The 21,552-nt window shown below is 40.1% G+C and overlaps 1 protein-coding gene and 1 non-coding gene across 2 annotated transcripts in view; one reads left to right on the forward strand and one right to left on the reverse strand.

Annotated features, from left to right (window-relative positions):
* The window catches only part of F5 (coagulation factor V), a 63,859-nt gene that overhangs the window by 21,094 nt on the left and 21,213 nt on the right, over positions 1 to 21,552 (reverse strand). The window contains exons 4-13 of the mRNA XM_057728126.1: positions 19,516 to 19,728; positions 18,149 to 18,292; positions 15,434 to 15,655; positions 13,955 to 14,120; positions 10,778 to 10,955; positions 9,160 to 9,259; positions 8,519 to 8,730; positions 7,267 to 7,417; positions 5,154 to 5,366; positions 1,390 to 3,739 (exon numbers count right to left, since the gene is read on the reverse strand). Coding sequence (XP_057584109.1) covers positions 1,390 to 3,739; positions 5,154 to 5,366; positions 7,267 to 7,417; positions 8,519 to 8,730; positions 9,160 to 9,259; positions 10,778 to 10,955; positions 13,955 to 14,120; positions 15,434 to 15,655; positions 18,149 to 18,292; positions 19,516 to 19,728 — 3,949 coding nt within the window. The remainder of the gene's footprint in view (positions 1 to 1,389; positions 3,740 to 5,153; positions 5,367 to 7,266; positions 7,418 to 8,518; positions 8,731 to 9,159; positions 9,260 to 10,777; positions 10,956 to 13,954; positions 14,121 to 15,433; positions 15,656 to 18,148; positions 18,293 to 19,515; positions 19,729 to 21,552) is intronic.
* On the forward strand, positions 950 to 1,022 carry TRNAR-CCU (transfer RNA arginine (anticodon CCU)). Its single transcript has one exon. It is a non-coding gene; the product is annotated as a tRNA-Arg (tRNA).

Here is a 21,552-nt window from a genome sequence, read left to right on the forward strand (position 1 = left end):
AACTGACATATTCCAATGAACCAGGAATGGCTTAAAGCTTCTGAAGGGTTTCTCAATGCTCTTTGAAAAACATCTAAGTTCTTCCCAGGGTCCACAAAGCCTAGTGGCATGTGATCTCTGCAGAGCTAGCCAAACACCTTCTTAGCACCCGCCCTCTTCTTGAGCTCCAGCTACACAGGTCTTCAACTTAAGGGCTTCCTCCTTCCCCAGGGCCTTCGTCATGCTATTCTCTCTGTCTGGAATGCTCTCCCCTTTCCACTTCCTGTTCATCTTCAGATCTCAGCTCAAATGCCACTTCTCCAGAGTCAGATTCCCCAATCTTCACATCTCCAAGTATCACCTTTCCTTATTGGTCTTTTTCAAGGTTATTTTTCACACTGATTTGTGTGAGCACTTGGTTCATATCTACCTGCCCAACTAGAAATAAGTTCCATCAGGACAGGAGTCATGTGTGTTTATATTCTCTTTTATAGTCTCAGCACTGAGCACAATGCCTAGGAGAGAATAAGCACTCATTAAAGAGTTACTAACTGAGTGAGTCTATAAACCAAGTTAAAACAAAAGTTTAAATCAAGATAAATCATTACCTAATGAATGGCTCAGTTGAGGGTATAAACTTGCTTTTTGTTTCTAAGCTACTTTATACCCTTGGCCTCTGCTACTGGAATCTCATGGAATTTGAATTAATCTTCACCAAGATGTCATATACTTTATATTGATCAGTAAACAAGTTAAAAAATGTTTTTGTTCAATAAGTAATTGCAAAAGGTGATTTCTACATCACAAATTTGGATTTGAAGCCAACTTCAACGAAATCATATTGATTAGCCTATAACTGGATAGCTGGGCTCTGCATTGGAGCAAAAAGAGGGGGTAGGAACACATGTGATAAGAAAAGAAGAGAGAGGTGGGGGCTGATTTAACTACAAAATATCATAGACTTGGGATTTCCCTGGTGGTACACTGGTTAAGACTCTGCACTCCTAATGCAGGGGGCCTGGGTTCGATCCCTGGTCAGGGAACTAGATCCCACATGCATGCTGCAACTAAGAGCTTGCATGCCACAAGTAAGGAGCCGGTGAGCTGCAACTAAGGAGCCCGCCTTCTGCAACTAAGACCTGGCACAACAAAAATAAATTAAAAAAAAAATCATAGACTTCTTAAAGTGATTGCTCCCATATTGTCCAGATGTCACCTAAAGTAGAGAAGCTAATTTTGGAATTGGCAAAGGAAACAGTATGGGCCAAGTCGCAATAGGGGAACTAAGTGATACTTAGTTTAAATTATACTTAGTATAATTTGCCCAGAATAATCTCCTTAGACTGTTGTAATTACTTTTTTTAGCAGTAGTGGAAAAATGAGAATATAAAAGGAGAGAACTGGCCAAACCTTTGCGCAAATTTTGAATAATCCCAGGATAGTTCTTCAGCAGCAATGTAATACTTTTTTCTGTTTCCATTGTTGCTGCGAAGGTACCATGCTGCAATGTTGTCAGGATTTCTGGAGGAGTTGATGTCTATCCTAAGATCAGTTTGGTAAGGGTCATCATAGGCCACGAAGTCAAATTCACCATAGTTTTCTTCACTGCTCTCTTCCTTCTGCCTTGGAATAATTTCAACGTAATCTCCATCATCTTTACTGAGGCCTACTACAACCAGTGGATTAAAATCTCTTGGTATAAGAGTGTCATTTAGTATAGAGTGTGGTGAAGGAGATGGCATCTGACTAAGATCCGCGTAAGGGGAAGTCTGACCAAATTCTGGAAGAGGCAGTGACTGACCTGATTCAGAAGTATAGGACGTCTGATCAGGATCTAGAGGAGGTAATGTCTGTGTGAGATCAAGAGGAAGTGTTGTCTGACTGAGGTCTGGAGAGAGAGTTGCCTGGCTGAGGTCTGGAGAAAGTGCCATCTGACTGAGGTCTGGAGAGAGAGTCTCCCCACTGAGGTCTGGAGAAAGTGCCATCTGACTGAGGTCTGGAGAGAGAGTCTCCCCACTGAGGTCTGGAGAAAGTGCCATCTGACTGAGGTCTGGAGAGAGAGTCTCCCCACTGAGGTCTGGAGAAAGTGCCATCTGACTGAGGTCTGGAGAGAGAATCTCCCCACTGAGGTCTGGAGAAAGTGCCATCTGGCTGAGGTCTGGAGAGAGAGTCTCTCCGCTGAGATCTGGAGAGAGGGATGGTTGACTGAGGTTGAGAGAGGTGGTTGTCTGCCAGACTTCCAGTTCCAAGGAAGGTGGCATTTGACTAACATCAGTAGGGAAGGCCTTGCTTCTTAGGTCATTGTCAGGTATCTGGCTGGGCTCTGGAAGAGGAGATGTGTGACTGGGGAATGTAGTGGAGTTCGTTGGGTCAGAGTCTTGGATAGGGAATGTTTGATAGTGTTCCTCTGGGCTCCCTGTCTGATAAAGATCTGGAGGGGAGCTTGTCTGACTGGTGTCATGTGGGGGGTTCTGATCACGGTCAGGAAGTGAGGCTATGAGGCTAAGATTCATAGAGGGGAATGTCTGACTGAGGTCTGCAGGAAGAGATGATTCATTGGACGTAGAGAGTAACAAGGAATGATTATGTGTCCTGTCTGAAAATGAGTTGTTGGCCTCTTCTGCCAGAGGGCGAAAACTCCTTGGAGATAGAGGAACATGGTGTGCAGGCTTATTTTCCTTTTTCTTTTTTCGTGTCCTAATTAAAAAAAGGCCTTTCTTCAATCTACTATTTTCTCCATCTTGCCTTTCTTGTAGAGGCTTATGTCCAGTTACAAAAAACATTGGGTGGCCACTCTGCTTTCCATGCAGATTTTTAAAAGGGATATTTTCTCTCCAAGTCCTTGAGACATTCTGGGGGCTGTTTGGCAGCTCAGTAACAGCCTTGTCTTCATCAGCATCTTGGATTACTTTATAACTGCCTTTCTCAGAAACCAAATGCCATTCCCCATTCAAAATCTGAGATGGATCCTTTCGTTGTAAGAGTAACAGGTCACTGGGAAGGTCCTCCCAGGGTCCTGTTCTGGAAGAAGAAGTGTTGCCTTGGCTTAAATGTCTCCCAGTTTTATGTCCTGGGAATTTCATCTGGGAGAACCTATGCTTTGCTGCTCGGCCTCTTCCTGCCTTGAATCTTTTATGTTTAGTATGTTCTTGATTTCTGAATGCTTCTCTACCAAATGGAAGTAGGCTTATCCCTGTGACATCAGAGTGTGGAGGATCTTCTATAGGGTCTTCAGAATAAGGGCTAGAAAGCTCTGCTGTGGGAGGGTTGAGAACTGAGTTCTTATCTAAGCCAGTGTGTCCCAGGGGGGTACCAGCTGTGGTGGCTTCTGGGTGAGGAAGAGTTTCCCGAGGTTCTCCCAAGTCACTGGCAACGAGCCTGCTAATGTTACCTGGGGAAGAAGAATTTGAAGCAACAGCTCTGTCAGTACTTGGAGGAATGAATTTAGAGTTGTGCTCCAGAGCCAGGGCAGTAAGATTGAACTCATCTTCCTCCTGATTCCATGATGAATTTCTGAATGACCTGATTCCTAATGATAAAGCCAGTGTTTGCTGGTAATCGTAGTCAGCATCATTATCTTCATCTTTGATTTCTGAAGAATCATGCATTTTCCTTGTAGCCATGCCTGTAGGTTCTGAAGGTTCGTATATAATCTCATATGAGTCTTCATCATCCTCCCGGATACACTTAACATCCCTGAATCTCAGCCGTAGTTTTTTGCTTCTTGGATTGGAATTCATGGTAGTTAACATCCAAGTTCCTATGAAAGAGAGACAGAGAGAACAGAGAGCTCTGAGTATAGAAAAAGATATAAAAACCAAGGGACTTTTCTGGTGGCGCAGCAGTTAAGATGCCGAGCTCCCAATGCAGGGGGCGCGGGTTCCATCCCTGGTCAGGGAACCAGATCCCACCTGCATGGCTCAGCTGAGAGTTCACATGCCACAACTAAGGAGCCGGCAAGCCGCAACTAAGGAGCCCACCTGCTGCAACTAAGACCCGCAACCAAATAAATAAATAAATAAAACCCTACTGTCCATTGTGGCAGGTAATTTCCAGTGAACTTTCATCAGGGATACTGTGGTCTGTGGACCACAACTGATCTGTGAACTGTTGGTTACTGTTCCACAGGGACATAAGGAAAGAAATTGAGAGTAAAGTGTATAGGCAACCTTTTGGCAATTTGACACTTCTACGACATGCAAGCATGTGATCAGCACACTCATCTCATTTAATAGAATGTAGACCCAAGGTATTGGTCGTTGAAAATTAGGGAGAAAAGACTTTCAGCACAGATAGTTTGAAAGTCACTATTTTAGAATATATTTTAAAAGGGATGAATCAAGAATGAAATGGACTTTGAATATCACAGACGTCTTGTGAGTTGCACATTTTGTTAGAGAGCTGGAGTTAGGGGGAAGATGATGATGTTTACCCCCACAAATAAGAGACATTTAGATATGTCTAAGTAATAAATAACTCAGATGGGCCCGGAGCAATTTTGAGTCTCTCGGAAATGGTATGATTTGCTGGCACACTGAAGATTTCCTTGGAGAGTCTTCGATAGTTACCTCATGTTGATTATCTACTGAGTCCTAGGCACTTGGCACATATTACAGTTAATGGTCAAAGCAGCTCTGTAAGGTGTTATTATTCTGTTTTTCAGATGAATAAACTGAGGCTCAGTGAGGTAAAGTAATTTGTCCAAGGTTACACAGATATCAAGTGGCAGAGCAAGACTTAAACCCAGGTTTGATGAACCCCAAAGCCCATGTGCTTTCCATGACACTGCTGTCTCCGAAGCCAGTTTCTAAGGCAATGTATCAGATGATCACTAACCCTAGGGTGGGACAGCTGTCTTAAAAAGCTGAAAAAGGCATTTTGATAAAAGAAATGCTCTTTTGTGGCTGAATGCTCATGCTTTCTCCTCAAAGTCATGCCTTATCTTTTTACTGTTGTATCTTTACTTCTCACGTAGCCCAGAGGGGGATGAATGGAATGCACGTTAAAGGACTGGACCCATGTAAGTAATTAATTCCCCAAATAGAAATCATGAGTAGCCTTGAAGGGAAAGCCTGCCAGGCATCAGAGAGAGAGGCCCAGGAACCGCCGTAGTCTGGAGAGCTGCAGCAGACTGGGTAGTCCAGAGAGTCCCCTCTAAGTGTCCAAGCTCTCACCAACATTATCCATTGTGACGGTCACAGATTCCCCACGCATGGGAAAGAGGGTCAAGGTGTCCTCGTGCCTCTTTCCATAGATGAATGAGTGCCCAGTGAAGTGAACAGTCAAAATGTCATTCTGAGTTCCCACACTGCAGAAGTGCCACTGGACGGTGTCATCAAAGCAGAATCCTAGTGTGGATATGCTCTCAGGCACATAGCCATTGATAGCTGAAAGAGTGAAATTTGTTAAAACATCAGGCCTGTGCCAACAAAAGGAAATGTGTCTAATTATACTTAAGGTAAATATCCCAGCGGTAATTTGGTTGCATCCAAGCAGTGATTATCTAAGTAAGCTTTACCAAATCTAACATGTAACTGAAAGATCCAACTCACACTTTTCAAATGAGAGCTTATTCTCCTAAGTTAGCCAAGGGAGAAGTGCCAGGATAAAGACAAAGCCTTTCATTCACATTGATTTATTTATTCATTTGTTAAGTGTATATTAAATATTTTGTCCTCTAGGTTCTGCTTTTAAAGATATTCTGAAGGTCAGCTTAGAATATTAGCTAGAGTAATGTTACCTGGAGAAAAAGCATAATATAAGAAATACAAATTCTTGACACATTACTTATTGGATACGAAGTAATGTCTCTAAAAATGAAGCATATTTAGCACATTTTTCAATTTTAAGTGCCCCCCTTAGCATTTATATAACCTCTAGTTTGCACTCAACTGTCAAGCTCAGACATTTTCATTCTCTTTCTGAGGGATACAGTTTTAGGCAGTATCATTATTTACTTACATGTTAAGCATGATAATAAAATCACAGATATGGCTTCTATGAGGGTAGGGTCCATGTCTGCCTAGGTTACCACTATAGCCCTAATCCTAGTACAATGCCTGGCACTAGTGAGAACGTAAATATTTATTGAGTACCTGACATAATGTCTTTTTAGTTTGTACCTCATTCAGGAAACTTTTCTAAATGGTCTATAGCTGCGCGACTGTGGTAGCCACTAGCTACCAGTGGCTGTGGGTGCTCGAAATATGGGTAATGTAGATTGAGACATGCTGTGAGTGCAAAATACACTGGATTTCAAAGACTTCGTAAGAAAGTAAATCTCATTAATTTTAACGTTGATATATGTTGAAATGATAATATTTACGATAAATTAAACATTATTAAATTTCATATATTTATCTTTAATTTTTAATATGCCTATTAGAAAACGTAAAATTATATTTGCGGCTCATAATTTCTAACAGACAGCACTGGCCTAGAACTATGACGGATTCATTGCCAAAATGAAATTAAGTAAAGAAAGCTGAGGCTAACTCCCTGTTTGGAGTTATTTTCCTGGCACCTGCCAGTTCTGATAATCCCCCGTTGTTAGTCGTCTGGAGTTATGTGAACAGACCAGGGGGAAATCATCCTCATATCTGTGATTACTTCCCAGAGAAAGTGATCACAGTGACTCTCAGCTCTGAGGAAGGGGGCCCTGACCATTGTGGAGAAGTTTGCTTCCAGCTGGCTCCGTGAACTCTCTCCCAGACTTCCCACAGCAGTGGCTCTGGGCGCTGACTTTAAAAGTTAGCAAGAGTCTGAACCTTGGCTCAGGGAATTCTTTCTGTTCTGAACTTCTTACTGCGCACTTAAAACTTCTTTATGGATTGCCTTTCCAAGACTCTTGGCTCCCCATATGCATTTTTTGCCTTAGTTTGATTTGAAAATCCAGCTTTGGATTATTTACTTTGTTTCTGCCCTGGCCATGAAGAGTATTCACCTTGTACCTAAAACCCCCAGATACCTCTGACCAAGGCCTCTTCCCTCACCACCCCCACCCCTCACCCTGTTCTCTGCTTAGAGCGTGTGCACGTGCACACATGTGCACGCACACACACAAATACACACACACACACATTTGGAGTAGGAGACCAAGAAGACTTCTAAGGATAACAAGCTTTTGACCTCTTGCTGTAAAAAGATTTCTATATCACCTGGTAATTTCATCACCAAATCCCTGGACTGGAGGTAAGTGGCTTCTAATCCATGTCTCTGCCTCTAGGCAAGTCATACTTCAGCCACAGGAGTGAAAAACTGATGGACAAAAAGAGTGCTCCAACTTACTGCTCATGATATTTGACTCATAAAACTTGGGGTCATCACGTTTCACCTTCTCAGGACTTTCACAAAACTTGTAGATGTTGTCCTCAATGTACCAGCTCTTGTTCTCATCAAACACGGCAAACACAGCCTGCTGCTCAATGTCTGCTGTCCTCTGGGGGGTAAAAGTGCTGTGTTCAGTGATTAATCTCCTAGCAGATTGATTACCTACAACACTGAGTTCTCAGAAACCAAAGGGGCACAGGCCTTGGGGCCAGTGAAGCCATGAATTCACACATCTGTGAGAGCCTACTGTGTACAAAGCCCTTGTTATAGCCAAAGGTAACATGTCAAGGCAAACAGAGCAGACCAGAAAATTCAGAGATTAAAATATCCTACTAGAAAAATCCCATTTCAACATAGCAGCTGGAATTCTGTTTATCTCTGTTATCACCTTTCAACCGGAATGACTTATTGGATGTGTTCCAAATAGTTGCAAAGGATAAAAAAGAAGGTTGCAATAGGAAAGCTTTATATCTCTCTCTACCTGTTTTCCTTTCCCAGATCAATAAAGTAGGGTCTTCCAAATGTCTATTTTTGCTTTTTTCTAGGCATATATTTATTTTATATGCCTTGGGATGAGACTTCTTTGATTATAGCTTAGCCTAATTGGGAACTTTAAGTTAATGATATAAGACTTCTATTCTTCAATGAAGATAAAGTCAGAAGATCCATATCTTTGTTCACATTCTTCTGTATAACTTGGTCTTACTGGAGATAGACCATTGTCTGGGTTCAACTTCATGAGAAGCTATGTCTGCAAGCTATGTCTGTCTGTATCTCGCCTTTCTCTCTCTATTGCAGGTCTCTAAAAATAACAAGGACTGGTATGGAGCTTGACACTTGTTGAGCCCTGAAACAACCCTGTAAAATTTTTAGGAGGGGGTAATACCCTTTTGATGAAAGGAAGAAATTAAGAGAAACTGAGTGATTTGCTCAGCACATAGCCAGTATGGACAGAGCTGGAATTTGAAACAAACAAAATATACAGTATCACACTGTCGGCTTGCCTTCTCCAGTAAGAGTCCGTATGGAAATACACAAGACAAAAAATTGACTAAAGGAATAGGCATTGTTACATTCACACTAAAGAAGACTACTTAATATTTTCTGGTTCTCTAGAAGCAAAACCCCCATTTTTAACAAGGAGAACTAATCTGTTCCAGTCATAAGAAATTCCTGGAATTTCTGAAAGGTTACTTCAGGACAAAAATACCTGTATGCCTCGTTTATCCAAGGATCTGCTCTTACAAATTAGAAGTAGCCCTATCAGCCCGGAGGCAATGTCCCTTGTGATGTCCACGTTACTGTAATATGGTCTTGTTAAGCACTGAGCATCATTTTCTGTGGGTTCATCAGACTCGAGGATGTTCCACTTGTAAGTGTAGGTTTCCCCTGGTTGAACAGCTCTGATCATGGTGTCACTGCCTAAAACAAAATATTGTCAAAATTGTTTTCATTTTCAAAATTATTTCATGGGAATAAATTAAATAAACAAATAAGTAAATAATGAATGAATAATTTAGAATAATTGAGCTCTTGTTAGAATCAACGTTGGTAAAGGAATATTCTTTTTGTGTTAAGCTCTACTTGGTAGAACTCTGGATAGCATGTAGCTATTAGATATTGGTCCACTAGAGGGAGCTTATGGCCGTAACAAAAGACAAGGTATTTTGTAATTATTAGGGTAAACAAAATCCCTGACGTGAGCAGTGTTTGGTTGTGACTTTGAGCATACCCCTATACGTATACTACCTGACTATACAAGTTACACTACTGGGCAAGCAGGACAGTAGAAAAGTACGACAGCCTCTCAGAGGTCAATAGTTTCATTCAGTAGAAGTGAAAGGTTCAGACCTGAGGTGAAGGAAGAGTTGACTTCATCTTCATAAGGAGAGAAGGTCACACCATGAGGGTAAATGCTGTAGCTGCGGCTGGCCATATTTTTGAACACGATCTACAAAATTAACTCAAATTCATTATTTCAGGATTTAAGGTCAATCATGAAAATAGAGGTTGCTAGCTTTGCATATTTACTTGTGGGATGGGGTGTGTGTGTGTGTGTGTGTGTGTGTACATGAATGCAAACTACTGCTATTTATCTGAGCAGCAACCTCTCCCCATCACCTGACAGATGCATTTGAGAGAGTCCTACTCACATAGTAAGGTGAAACATGGAAAGAGATGTCTGACCTTAGAAGTGACGTTTTCCTCACAGTGTATCACCCTTTCCAAGTTGGTCCCCATCCCCCATCCCCTCTCCTTTCAGCTTGGACCTTCGAACCTGCTCCCTCTCTTCTCTAGACCATGATCCCCTTCTCCACCTGCCAGATCTCCTAGAACCCCTGTCCGTGAAGCCCTCTTCTTGATGGGGTGCAGCAAATAGCCAGATCCTGGATTTCCAGTGAGGCATGTTTATACTTTCTAAGAGCACCGAAAAGGGATCAGAAGTGAGGGAAGAAAAAGAGGACAGAGACAGGCTGCTTTCTGTCCTTTAGTTATTTTTTAAATGAACAGAATTGGCCGTATCTACAGATATCCTCTTGGTTCATTCCCATGAAGAGGTGAAGGGAGGAGGTTTATTCATACAGGAGTCCCAGTTAGCCTCCTTAATCTTCAGAAGAGAACTTTAATCCTATCTGCTACTTGCTTGCCAAAGCATTTGGATTATCCTTAATCTGCAGATTATCCGCATTCTAGAATCTTGCCGAAGATTGCAACTTTCAGTTCTCTGCTGTCTAGTTCTTATCAAAAGATGAAATGATGATGTGACACAACATTTAAGGAAAACTGTCTGAAGAACTCTCAGGGTTCTTGATGCATAACAAAATTTACCTTCATCAGAGACCAATCATCAGAGAATTACATACCTAGACCACCTTAATGAACTATTTTCATTCAGTTGGGTTATGTTCTCAGCTATAATGAGAAACATTATTTTAAAAAGCTATATAACTTTTAAATTTATTGTACCAGTTATAGGAATTTATCAAGGATTCCATCTGTGACATCATACAGCATCCTCTTTTTAAGGATCCATGGGAGAAATTTCTCTTTAGTCTCAGTAGCAGGGGACACTGTGCTTCTTTTATGACTACTGTGAATCTTTCCCTGACCTATTTCCCTTTTTACTTTGGCTGCTAGAAAGCTTAGGACAAAATTTGCAGACAACATTATAGGAGCATATGGTATGTGTTTCATTATACTTATCTTATCATTGGCTTTATTTTCTTTGTCCCCATATTATCCTTCACTCTAATTACATTGGCTCCTTGTTTTGTTCCTTTATAATTTGATAAACTGTTTCAGATTATTTGTATTATGAGATAGGCTGCAATAAGTGCAAATACTAAGTAAAAATTAAAGCTGCATTTGAATTAAAAATTATATGGACACATTAAAAAAATAAACCAGCACTTATAATCTGTTTTTCACTATTTAATTTCTTCCATGGGTCTATATTTCTGCTACTTACTTTAAGTGTGTCTCTGACCTGGGCTCTGATAATAGGGCCCAAGATCCCATCTTCTTTGATATTGGGATTCTCCAGGCGTTTGGTGAAAGATGCATCTTGGTACTGTTTGTAGACAACCTTCTTATAATGTTTTCCAATTTGGTTTGAGAAATTGTCCAAATGCAGAGATCTGTATTTTCTTAAAATGAAGTAAAATTTAAAAGATTAAATCATTTTCTCAAGTAGAGACACCAGTAGGATGGGGAAACCCTTATGCTTAGAAATTATGCTCTTGAATTAGCTAAAATGCTAGTTTTCTTAAGGAAAAAACAAACAAAATTTAATGTGGGATGCAAAGTCCTGATATCTTTTTTCTAGTTGGAAAACTGGAAACCTCTGATCTGTCTCCTCCACCGTTGATAAAGTCTTAATCATGGTTGGAAGCAGCCACTTAGATCTTCCTGTCGCTCTCGTTTCTAGAATAGACCTTAGCTATCTTTGAAAGGTCTACCTGGATGAAAGGATAAGATATACTATGAATTTTTCTTAAGTCTTTCTTATCACTTAATTTATGGTGCCCTTATTGGCTTTCTAGGTATTTCTCGATCTCTAAAAGCACATTTTCACTCTAGGAAGCTTCTGCTGTCTTTATTAAACATAGTTCTGTGCTGCTGGGCTATCTCTTCTACCATCCACCCAATCCTGGTGCCATCTGAAAACCAATTGTCTTCACCCATCTTCTGTAGCTACTGCAATAAATGTTTTGGGGGAAGCAACATGAACCATTTTCCCCCTGGGTCCTTTTTATAGCCTTAGTTTGCAAAAGCAGAGTTCCATGATAGAGTTTATGCATTTTATGCATTTATTTTACACAATAAAAAGCAATGACTGCTGCTAGAGAGTTCTGGATTCTTTTCTCAACCCCACTTCCCTAACTCCTGCATTTTCTAGATTTTCACTTGTATTAATTTTATGTGTATAATTCCAGAGCATCTTTATGCAAATATGACTTACAAATATAAATATTCTTATCCTTTCACTCCTTTAACAAGAGGCAGGTATTTATATATTCTGTACTATACCTTAATTCCTTTTTATTTTTTTTTGCATTTTTCCAGCTTTATTGAGGTAAAATTGACAAATGTATGTATTTGAGGTGTACAACATGATGACTTGTATATGAATATATGAGACTACCACAATCAAGCTAATTACCACTTCCATCACCTCACCTAGTTATTAATTTTTTTAAAATTTTGAGAACACAAGATCTACTGTCTTAACAAATTTCAAGTATACAATAAATTGTTATTAAGTATGGTTTCTATTTATTAAATTTCTTATTTTGTTCATTTATTGTTTTCCTGGTTTCATTTGGTTACCTCTTTGTGTTATCTTACACCTCACTGAGTTTAAGATGATTATTTTTAATTCTTTGTCAGGCAATTTGTAGATCTCTCTTTCACACTGGTTACTGGAGCTTTATTAGTTTCCTTTGGTGGTGTCGTATTGCCTGATCCTTCATGAGTTGTGTAGCTGCTGGGCCTGCAGCAGCATCTGTGGTTGGAACACCTTTTACCAGGAGCTCATAGACCCTGTCTGGTCCCTGGGAAAATGGAACTGCCTTAAGGACATTGGCCAATAGAGCTGGCACTAGGATAACAGTTTATTTCAAGGTCCACAACTGGGTTTGCAAATGGTAGGCCTGTTACCAAGCGTGTAGATGGTTGTGGCTCTCATCTGGCCCTTTGGAGGGCTCCCAGTGGGTCACTGGGTGGGTCCCTGAGTGGGCAGAACTGCTCCTGAACTGCAGTTTGGAGGTCTGGAATTAGGTAACAGGGCCATTTCAAGATCCATAGTGGGACCAAGGTCTGCAGGCCAGCCTCCAGAGGCAGGAGTGGATGTGACTCCCAGCAGGTCCCTGAGCAGGCAGGACTACTCCTGGATCATGACTGGGACAGGGATGGAATTAGCTATGCTTCAAGGTCCACAGTCAAACTGAGGTCTGCAGGTCAGTCTCCAGGGTCATGGACAGGCGTGACTCCTCCTGGGTCCCTTGTCAAATGGTGCTGGTGGCAGGACCAAGGTTAAGTGGGGCTGTAGCTGAGTCCATAAGGGGAGGAGGCTATTTCCAGGTTTGTAACTCTATCACAGTTAGTGAACCGACCATCTCAAAACAGTCCTCCTTGGTCTTGGCTTCCACTGGGATTTTGCAAGTTCCTACTTTGATCCCAAAGCTCTCACAACAGCACTTTTGTTTGTGGATGGCTGCCAAATTATCGTTGCTATGGGGGAATACAAGTGGGGGAATCTGCTATTCTATCATCTTGCTTCCTTGACTTTTTAATTTAAAAATATCTCTTGGAGAACTTTTTATATTAATATAGAGAGAGTGTTTGCATCCTCTTTAAAGCAGATGCATAATATTCCATTGTATGGATGTACCATAACTTATTATTTTCCTATTGATGGATGTTATGAGTTGTTTCCAATCTTTTGCTACAACTAACAGTGCAGCAGTGAACATCCTGTACATATATCATTTCACCTGTAAACAAGTATATCTATATAGTAAATTCCCACAGTGAGATTGCTGGGTCAAAAGACATGTGTATTTATAATTTGAATACAAATTGCCAAGTTGTCTTCTGGAATGGCTTTTCTAATTCACTCTTCCACCAGCCATGCACGATAGAATTTGTGTCCCACAGCCTTGTCAATAGATTGTCATCTGAACATGTGAGTCTGATAGGTGAAAAATAGTATTTGAGAGTTTAATTTGCATATTTCTCTTACTGTGAGTGAGCTTGAGTCTTTTTGAAGTTTAAGAGCTATTTGAATTTCTAATTTTCTTAATTCTACTCTCCCATTTCCTAATTTACAAAATAAATAAGAGCTGTTTCTAACTTGTGGAGTTAAAGCAAAGCTCTTAGAAAGATTTAACACAGTGCTTGGCAATAGGAAGCATTCAAGAAGTGGTAGCTGCTGTTATTGATGTTGTTACTACTACTATTATTATTTTGCTGAATTCAATTGGTGAGTTGGAATAATTTCAGATTGATCTGAAAAAGAAGACCTGAATGAAATTGAATACATGTATTCCCTTGAAAGCTGTCAACTCATTTCACCCCATGCATCTAACACCTTATGGAAAATGTCTTGAACCTTTGTACAGTAGTAAGAATTCCTCAAACTCACTTGTCCATGTTTGCCGGTATTACAGGTGCATAGTCCCAAATGACTTCCTCTGCAGTGATGTAGTATTCCCATCTCTTAATGTGCCGCCTCTGGTCTCGAGTTAGTTTCTTAGGATTCCTGGTTTTCTTTGCACAGTTTTTAATGTCTATGTAAGCCTGCATCCCAGCTGAGTTAGGACATAAAGACAATGAAAGTATTTGAGAGAAGAAATTAAGGCTTAATTTGCACATCTTTTAAATAAATTTGTGGAAGTTTTCAATAATCACAGTGAAAGTAAGTCAGGCAACTTTTGTACATCTTGATTTGAAGCTCTTTTAGTACAGTGGAGAAGAAGCAAGAATAAAAAAGCAAGGGAAAGAGAGGATGGGTTGGGGGAAGACTTGGAAAGGCATCCTTTGTTTCTTCCAGGGGAAGAAAACTTCTTATAATTTCCAAATCCTTACAACTTTATGACTTAGGTCATGTCAGTTTCTCATATTTCCTATAACCTGTTCCTTTTATTTGTAAAATGAAGATAATAATAGCATGTACTGTATGAAATTGTTGTTAAAAATTAAATAAGATAATACAAAAAGCACTTAACCTCAATAATGTTAGTTTTGCTGTTGTTTCATTATTATTTGGGGCTCTATCTTTCAGGGATATTGTGACAATTTCATTACTTCAAATATAATTTTGACTGCTTAGTGTGAACCAAAAATGAGATTATCCCATGAAGTGTCTCTTTTTTATATGTCTTGCTTTTATACACATTATTTTGGTAACACAATGACTTTGTATAGTGATATTTACTTGGAACCATCCTCTCAACAGTTTTAAAGCAACACTGTATAATAGAACATTAGTTATTTTGTTTACTTGATACCATATAACAACCTAGACTGATTTTTTTCCTCACCAGAATTCACTGATGTTCTTTAAAGCCCACTCTTCAGCTGGTTAGATACTATGTTTTTTTCCATTCAACAGACATCCACAGAGTTCCTCTTTGGGCCAAGCTTTGTGCTCATCTTGTTATGACAATCTTTTCATGTTAAAACTTTTACACTTCCTGTAACTTGGTGCAGAAAGTGTAAAAGTTTACACTTTGAAAACTTTTAACTTCTGTAAAAAAAAATTACAGAAGTTTGACGGGTTCCAACACCTAGTTCTTTTCCTTTAGCTGCATATTAAATACTCCAAGAAAGAATATCTCTACGTGTGCTTTCATTTCCTTCCTCCTTTCTTCTTTCAAGGAAGTAGAAACCTCTTTGGCTTTTGCATCATTTTAAACAATCTTTGTCAATTTCTCTACTTCCTCCACCCCCCACTAATGAGTTATAAGTCTAAGAGCAAAGTATCTAAATTTGGTTCTCAAGAACCAAGGAATGTATGTCTGCAGTATGGGAGGCTTGCAAGAGCAAAGGAAAACGAGGGAGTTAGTGCCTAGGAACAAAGGACCCTACATTCATAAGTAAGACTGTTGGAAGATTTTCTTGCCTTGAAAATGTTTTGGGATGAGTGAAGATATGACCCACTTTCCCTCTGGGCTCACGGTCATGTTTGCAGTTGTGGACGTGGCACTGACAAGAGTGATAGCTGAGATCTTATGATGGTTCTGCTCTAGGACCTGGCCGTTGAAATGAATGGAGAACAGTTCTGGCCCAGAGCTCATTCCAATCAGATGCCAACTGATGTGGTCATGGGCACAAACTGTTATATCTGAGGGAGAGAGAGAGACAGGGCAAAACAGGCAGTCAGCAGTCTGTGATAAAAAATTCACTCACCAGATAGGTATTGAGTACCTGCTTTGCATCAAGCATTTTGTAAGGTTCTGGAGGTATAGACACTCTCATTGTGGTTCCTGCCCTAGAAAAGCAGACATCTGAGTGGTGGGCAAACAAACAGTCACAATTCAGTGCAGTAAGTGGTACTGTAGAGCACGGAGATGGGAGATGTCTGTTCAGAAACACAGGGATTGCTAAGGCCAAGGAGAGAAACAAGTAGGTGACCAACCATCCTGGTTTACCGAGGACTGAGGGATTTCCCAGGACGCAGGACTGTCAATTTAGAATTGAGAAAGTCCTGGGCAAGCCTGAGTTGGTTACTCTAGAATCAATCTGAACTCAGCTGGAGGGAGTTGCCAGAGCCTCCAACAGGGCTAAGTTTAAGGGCCTAATCCTCTAATCCTTAAAAGGCCTGATCCTAAGAGGAAGAAGATGTGAAGATGCTTTAAGGATTTTATACTGTTTCTTTACCCACTGGTTGATTGTTTTAATGACGAGGCAATGAGCTACTCTGCGGGTTATAGGATCTTAAAATGCAGTGGATAACTCCTCATTATACTGGGTTACTGGGAGCATTTCATGGATGGAGTAATGAGAACTGAGTATAAAAGCTGTTTGTCTCCTTCTTTGCTCCCACAGTGACTGGGAAAATGCAAATTTGCTCTGTGGGAGATTCCGAATCTGGCTTCTATCCTTGGCTTAGGTTTTAAATTTCAGATCTATAATCACTCAATACTAGATTGTGGGGCCATGAATCAGCCCTTTACCCAAAGAGGGGCTAAGGGCTTGTCTATTTTAGACCATTGTAACAAGACCAGTTCCTGCTATCACAGGTGAGACCAAGAAGCCGGAAGGTAGGAGGCTTTAGTGGAAGAATGTATCTGCCTCCAATCAATGCTTATAGTGGGTTGGGTATTTCATGTATCTGTGTGAGCATTTCTCATATTTATTCAATTTATACTGCTCCGTAAGGCAGTTTTACAAGCATTAACTTTTTTCAGTTTCTACTAATGACGTTTCCCTACACTGCTCTTCCTAACCCCAGCTATTCTTTTTCAACTATAGATTCATAAACTCTATGCCCCAATAATTATTAATTTTCATTTTTTCATATGGGTTATTTTGGCTTCTCCTTCTCTACATTTACACAGATGATTCACTCTGCCAGGACACAGATACAATTTCTCTTTTGACTACTCCCCTGCGGGCTTTCTCTAGTTGCAGCAAGCAGGAGTTACTCTTCATTGTGGTGCACGGGCTTCTCATTGCAGTGGCTTCTCTTGTTGTGGAGCACGGGCTCTAGGCGCGCAGGCTTCAATAGTTCTGGCACACGGGCTCAGTTGTTGTGGCTCATGGGCTTAGTTGCTCCACTGCATGTGGGATCTTCCCACACCAGGGCTCAAACCCGTGTGCCCTGCATTGGCAGGTGGATTCTCAACCACTGTGCCACCAGGGAAGTCCTGATGATTGACCCATGTTTGTAAGTTGAGACAGCTAATTGCCAAAAACTATACTAAGGTAGAGAAGTGAGCAAGGTGTCAGAGCAGATGTGCTAACTCAGTTAACTAAGTTTTTAAACTTTGAGTCAAAACCCTGGGTCACCTGACACTATTTGTCATGACCTGGGTGGGAAGATAGAATCAAATGAAATGGAATATAATTTAAAAGCAATGTCCGGTAAGAGAAGCCATTTGTGATTTCCAGATATAGAGAATGGCCTCTGAGAAGCTTCGTGTTTTGAAGCATAGTTTATTTAATAAAGAATATTTTCATTTTCCCCATTTTCCCCCCACAGGATCTTTGGTTCTAGGTCATCTCTATCAATTTTTCCCTCTCAACAATTTTTATGATTTTTGCTTTTTCACAAGAGCCTACATGCAGGTGAAAAGAGAAGAAACATCCCACATGCCATTGAATGTTACTCATCCATCATCTTTTGAAATGCTAGTAGTGTTTTTGCATGTTGGGTATTTCTCCTAATCTGTTCGTCTTCACTGTGTCTTCACTGCATTCTTCCTGATGACCCTTCCTGCTAGGGATTGGCCTGGAACTCTGTCTTGTAGGGCTTCCTCCCTGGAAGAAAGCATGGTCACCATGCAGCGGGGACCACACAACTCACTGAAGGAGACTAAGCTGATATCCTGGATGTCTTCCTGGAGATATAGGCCAAGGTGAAACCTGCTCAGAGCACTACATCTAATAAGACTGCATACTTCTTTTCTTAGGTTGCTTTTAAGTTGTCTGTTGTACTTGCTAGTTAAAAAAAAAAAAAAAAGATAAAATCTTGAGAACCACTGGACTAGATTACATTGCCTTTCAGATTAGGAGTTAAAAAATAGTGAGTATGGTCAACTTCCCTAGTGCTGTAAGGAAAACAGTGGGACAAATGCTTCAGCTGTTTTTGGATAGTGTACAGCCCACGTGTTACCTGGTATCGTCCCATTCACATAGCCATTGACTGTGTACATTAGGGATGATGTTTGGTTCCAGCTTTTACTTTCATCAAACACAGCAAACATCAGTACATGTTGCTTATCAAACATCTTCTGAATCCCATCCTCAGTTAGGGTGCCTGTGAAAAAAGACATACTTTTAACAGCATCCCAGCCAGAAGGCGCTCATTAGCCCTTCCTAGATAGCAGAGTTTAAGATAAGCAGCCAATCGTAATGATGTCAACTGTAAAATGTTCTTATAAAGATATAGCATCTATGAAGTAATAACGATTGAAGGCTTTTTAAAATCCCAGTGCCACCTGTTTTTTTTCTGGCACCTGATAGCTTTGAGGAATGGGGCTTTAAAAGTAAATTTGATCTGGTACACATTTGATGAAATGTGTAAACATTTGATGACTGTCAAGCCTTCAGTAAAAGTATCCATTTCTTCCAGTGTCAATAAGTCAATGCATAGGTACCATAGCTTGTTTGGTAAAAGCATCACACTCCAAGTTTAATGTAGCCATCTTGCTAGTACATGTAATGGAACACTAGAGGATTGGTTGAGAGGGTCAAGATTAATCCACTCTCATGAGGAAAGAATGCAGCTGATAGTAAAATGAAAGAAGAGACTTTTATAAGTTAAAATTTTTTCAGTGTCATCACAGTATCTTCTCTATACCAGGCAATGAAAATATGTATTTGTGTAGTGAATAAATGAATCAGCAATGTATGTAGGTATGGTATGTGTGTATGTATAGACAGATGGTGAATCCATCACATCATTTTCCACAGTGCAGTTTGTCGTGGTTGTTTGTTTTAATGAAAGATGAGATGAATTCTTTGGGGGTAAAATAAAAGTCCAAGCTTGTTCCTAAGAAGCCCACCCAATGAAATTTCTTATAAAGTCATTCGAGCGTGTTTGAAACCTACCACCCAAAGTGTTCAGCTTGTTTACAAGAAAGGAACCTGGACTTTTGTGTGTTTATAGACCAAATTACCAACCCGAACCTCAGATATGTTGGTCAAAGTTCTTTCCAAGCACTCTCAGCAGAGTATGGGCTGCTCTATGCTTTCAGAAAGACTTAACCTTTGCAGATCATATAGGCCTGACAGCAGAACAGCTCCCAGACAGAGATTTACTTGGGAGAGGCTCCCAGGACCAGGATGAAGGATGGGTTGGAGAAACAGAAGAATTTTCCAAACCCTCAAATATCAATGTCAAACAGTGATCTGGTGTCTGCACCCTTCTCTTTCTGCTTGATTTATGAAAAGATACCAAGACACTCCCAAGCCTCGTTCCAATATAGTACTCCTTACCAATCCAACATTTTTGTTGTTGTTAAAAATTTTTTTTTTTACCTTTCTTACAAATAAGCAGAGGTCCAATCAGCCCAGAGTTGAAGTCCTGTACCAGGTTCTCATAGGAGTAATAGATGTGTGTGAGGCATGGAGGGTCATCGTGGGTGGGCCCACTGTCCTCACTGATACTCCACTCATAGGTATATTCTTGGCCCGGGGCTACAGCATCGTCCATCCTCTCCACGGGGAGTGTGTGGTCAGGGTAAGAAGCACCTGGAGACAGAAAAGCGATGAAAACATCTGGATAGTTTCTAAGGACTACTTTTTCATCTCTCTCAAATCTGGTGGAACATAAGTTCTCTCTGAAGATATATATGCCTTCCTGTAGTAAACCTTCATTGTTTGGAAAGACCACATATATCCACTTCTATGTCTATGTAATTATAAAGGCTTTGACCCATCATGATCTGAAGTGAACAAGAAATGTGACTAGTACATTATTTAAAGGTTAGCAAGTAAATTTTCCAGAGTATCTAAATAATTATTATTTAAATATAATCAGAGAAGTGAATCAGGAAATCATCTCAGAATCCAAGGATGGGTTATAACTTCTCTATGATGCTTGACAAGACATCCTATATTTTTAAAATTTTTACTTTTTTATTGAAGTATAGTTGATTTACAATGTTGTGTTAGTTTCTGGTGTGCAGCAGGGTGACTCAGTTATATGTCTATGTCTATATCTTCTTTTTTATTCTTTTCCATTATGGTTTATTACAGGATATTGAATATAGTTCCCTGTGCTGTACAGTAGGACCTTGTTGTTTATCTATTTTATGTATAATAGTTTGCATCTGCTAATCCAAAACTCCTAATTTATCTCTCTCTCACTCCCTTCTCCTTTTGGTAACCATAAGTTTGTTTTCTATGTATGAGTCTGCTTCTGTTTTATAAATAAGTTCATTTGTATCATCTTTTAGAGTCTACATATAAGTGATATCATGTATTTGTCTTTCTCTGACTTCACTTAGTATAATAATCTTTAGGTCCATTCATGTTGCTGCAAATGGCATTATTTCATTCTTTTTTATGGCTGAGTAGTATTCCATTGAGTGTATATATATGTGTGTGTGTGTGTGTGTGTGCGTGTGCGTGTGTGTATGTATATATACATATCACATCTTCTTTATCCGTTCATCTGTTGATGGACATTTAGGTTGCTTCCATGTCTTGGCTATTGTAAATCGTCCTGCAATGAACATTGGGGTGCATGTATCTTTTCAAAGTAAAGTTTTCTATGGACATATGCCCAGGAGTGGGATTGCTGGATCATATGGCAACTCTATTTTTAGTTTTTTGAGGAACCTCCATTCCGTTTTCCATAGTGGCTGCACCAGTTTACATTCCCACCAACAGCGTAGGAGGGTTCCTTTTTCTCCACACCCTCTCCAGCATTTATTATTTGTAGACTTTTAAATAATGGCCATTCTGACCTGTAGTTTTGATTTGTATTTCTCTAGTAATTAGCGACGTGGAGCATCTTTTCAAGTGCCTGTTGGCTATCTGTCTTCTTTGGAGAAATGTTGATTTAGGTCTTCTGCCCATTTTTCAATTGGGTTGTTTGGGGTTTTTTTATTGTTGTTGTTATTGAGTTATATAAGCTGTTTGTACATTTTGGAGATTAAGTGCTTGTTGGTCGCATGGTTTGCAAATATTTTCTCACAGTCCATAATTAAGGTATCTTATATTTAATCATCTGTTAGCATGGGTTATAAGTACACTCGGATCTGTTTATATATTGTTTTGCTCTGTATTTCATATATTCTTTCCAACTGATGCCAACCTTGGCCCTGTTTTATCAGTTTATCCCATCTCCACCATCTGATTATCCCAACTCTTTCCCCAGAGTCTTAGAGTCTAGCTCCTATGTGGAGTCCAGCTGTCCTTGTGAGTATAAAATGTATCTGCCCTCTGAAGTTTACATGCCTTACTTCAGTCCTCTGTGCACCCAAAGGCCCACCAGTAACACTCTCATGTGTATTCAGCTTTCTCTGCTGGTGGGAGAGGGGGGAGGATATAGACATGCTCTTCCTTATT

Source organism: Hippopotamus amphibius, chromosome 3, assembly GCF_030028045.1.
Source record: "Hippopotamus amphibius kiboko isolate mHipAmp2 chromosome 3, mHipAmp2.hap2, whole genome shotgun sequence".
Lineage (NCBI taxonomy): Eukaryota > Metazoa > Chordata > Mammalia > Artiodactyla > Hippopotamidae > Hippopotamus > Hippopotamus amphibius.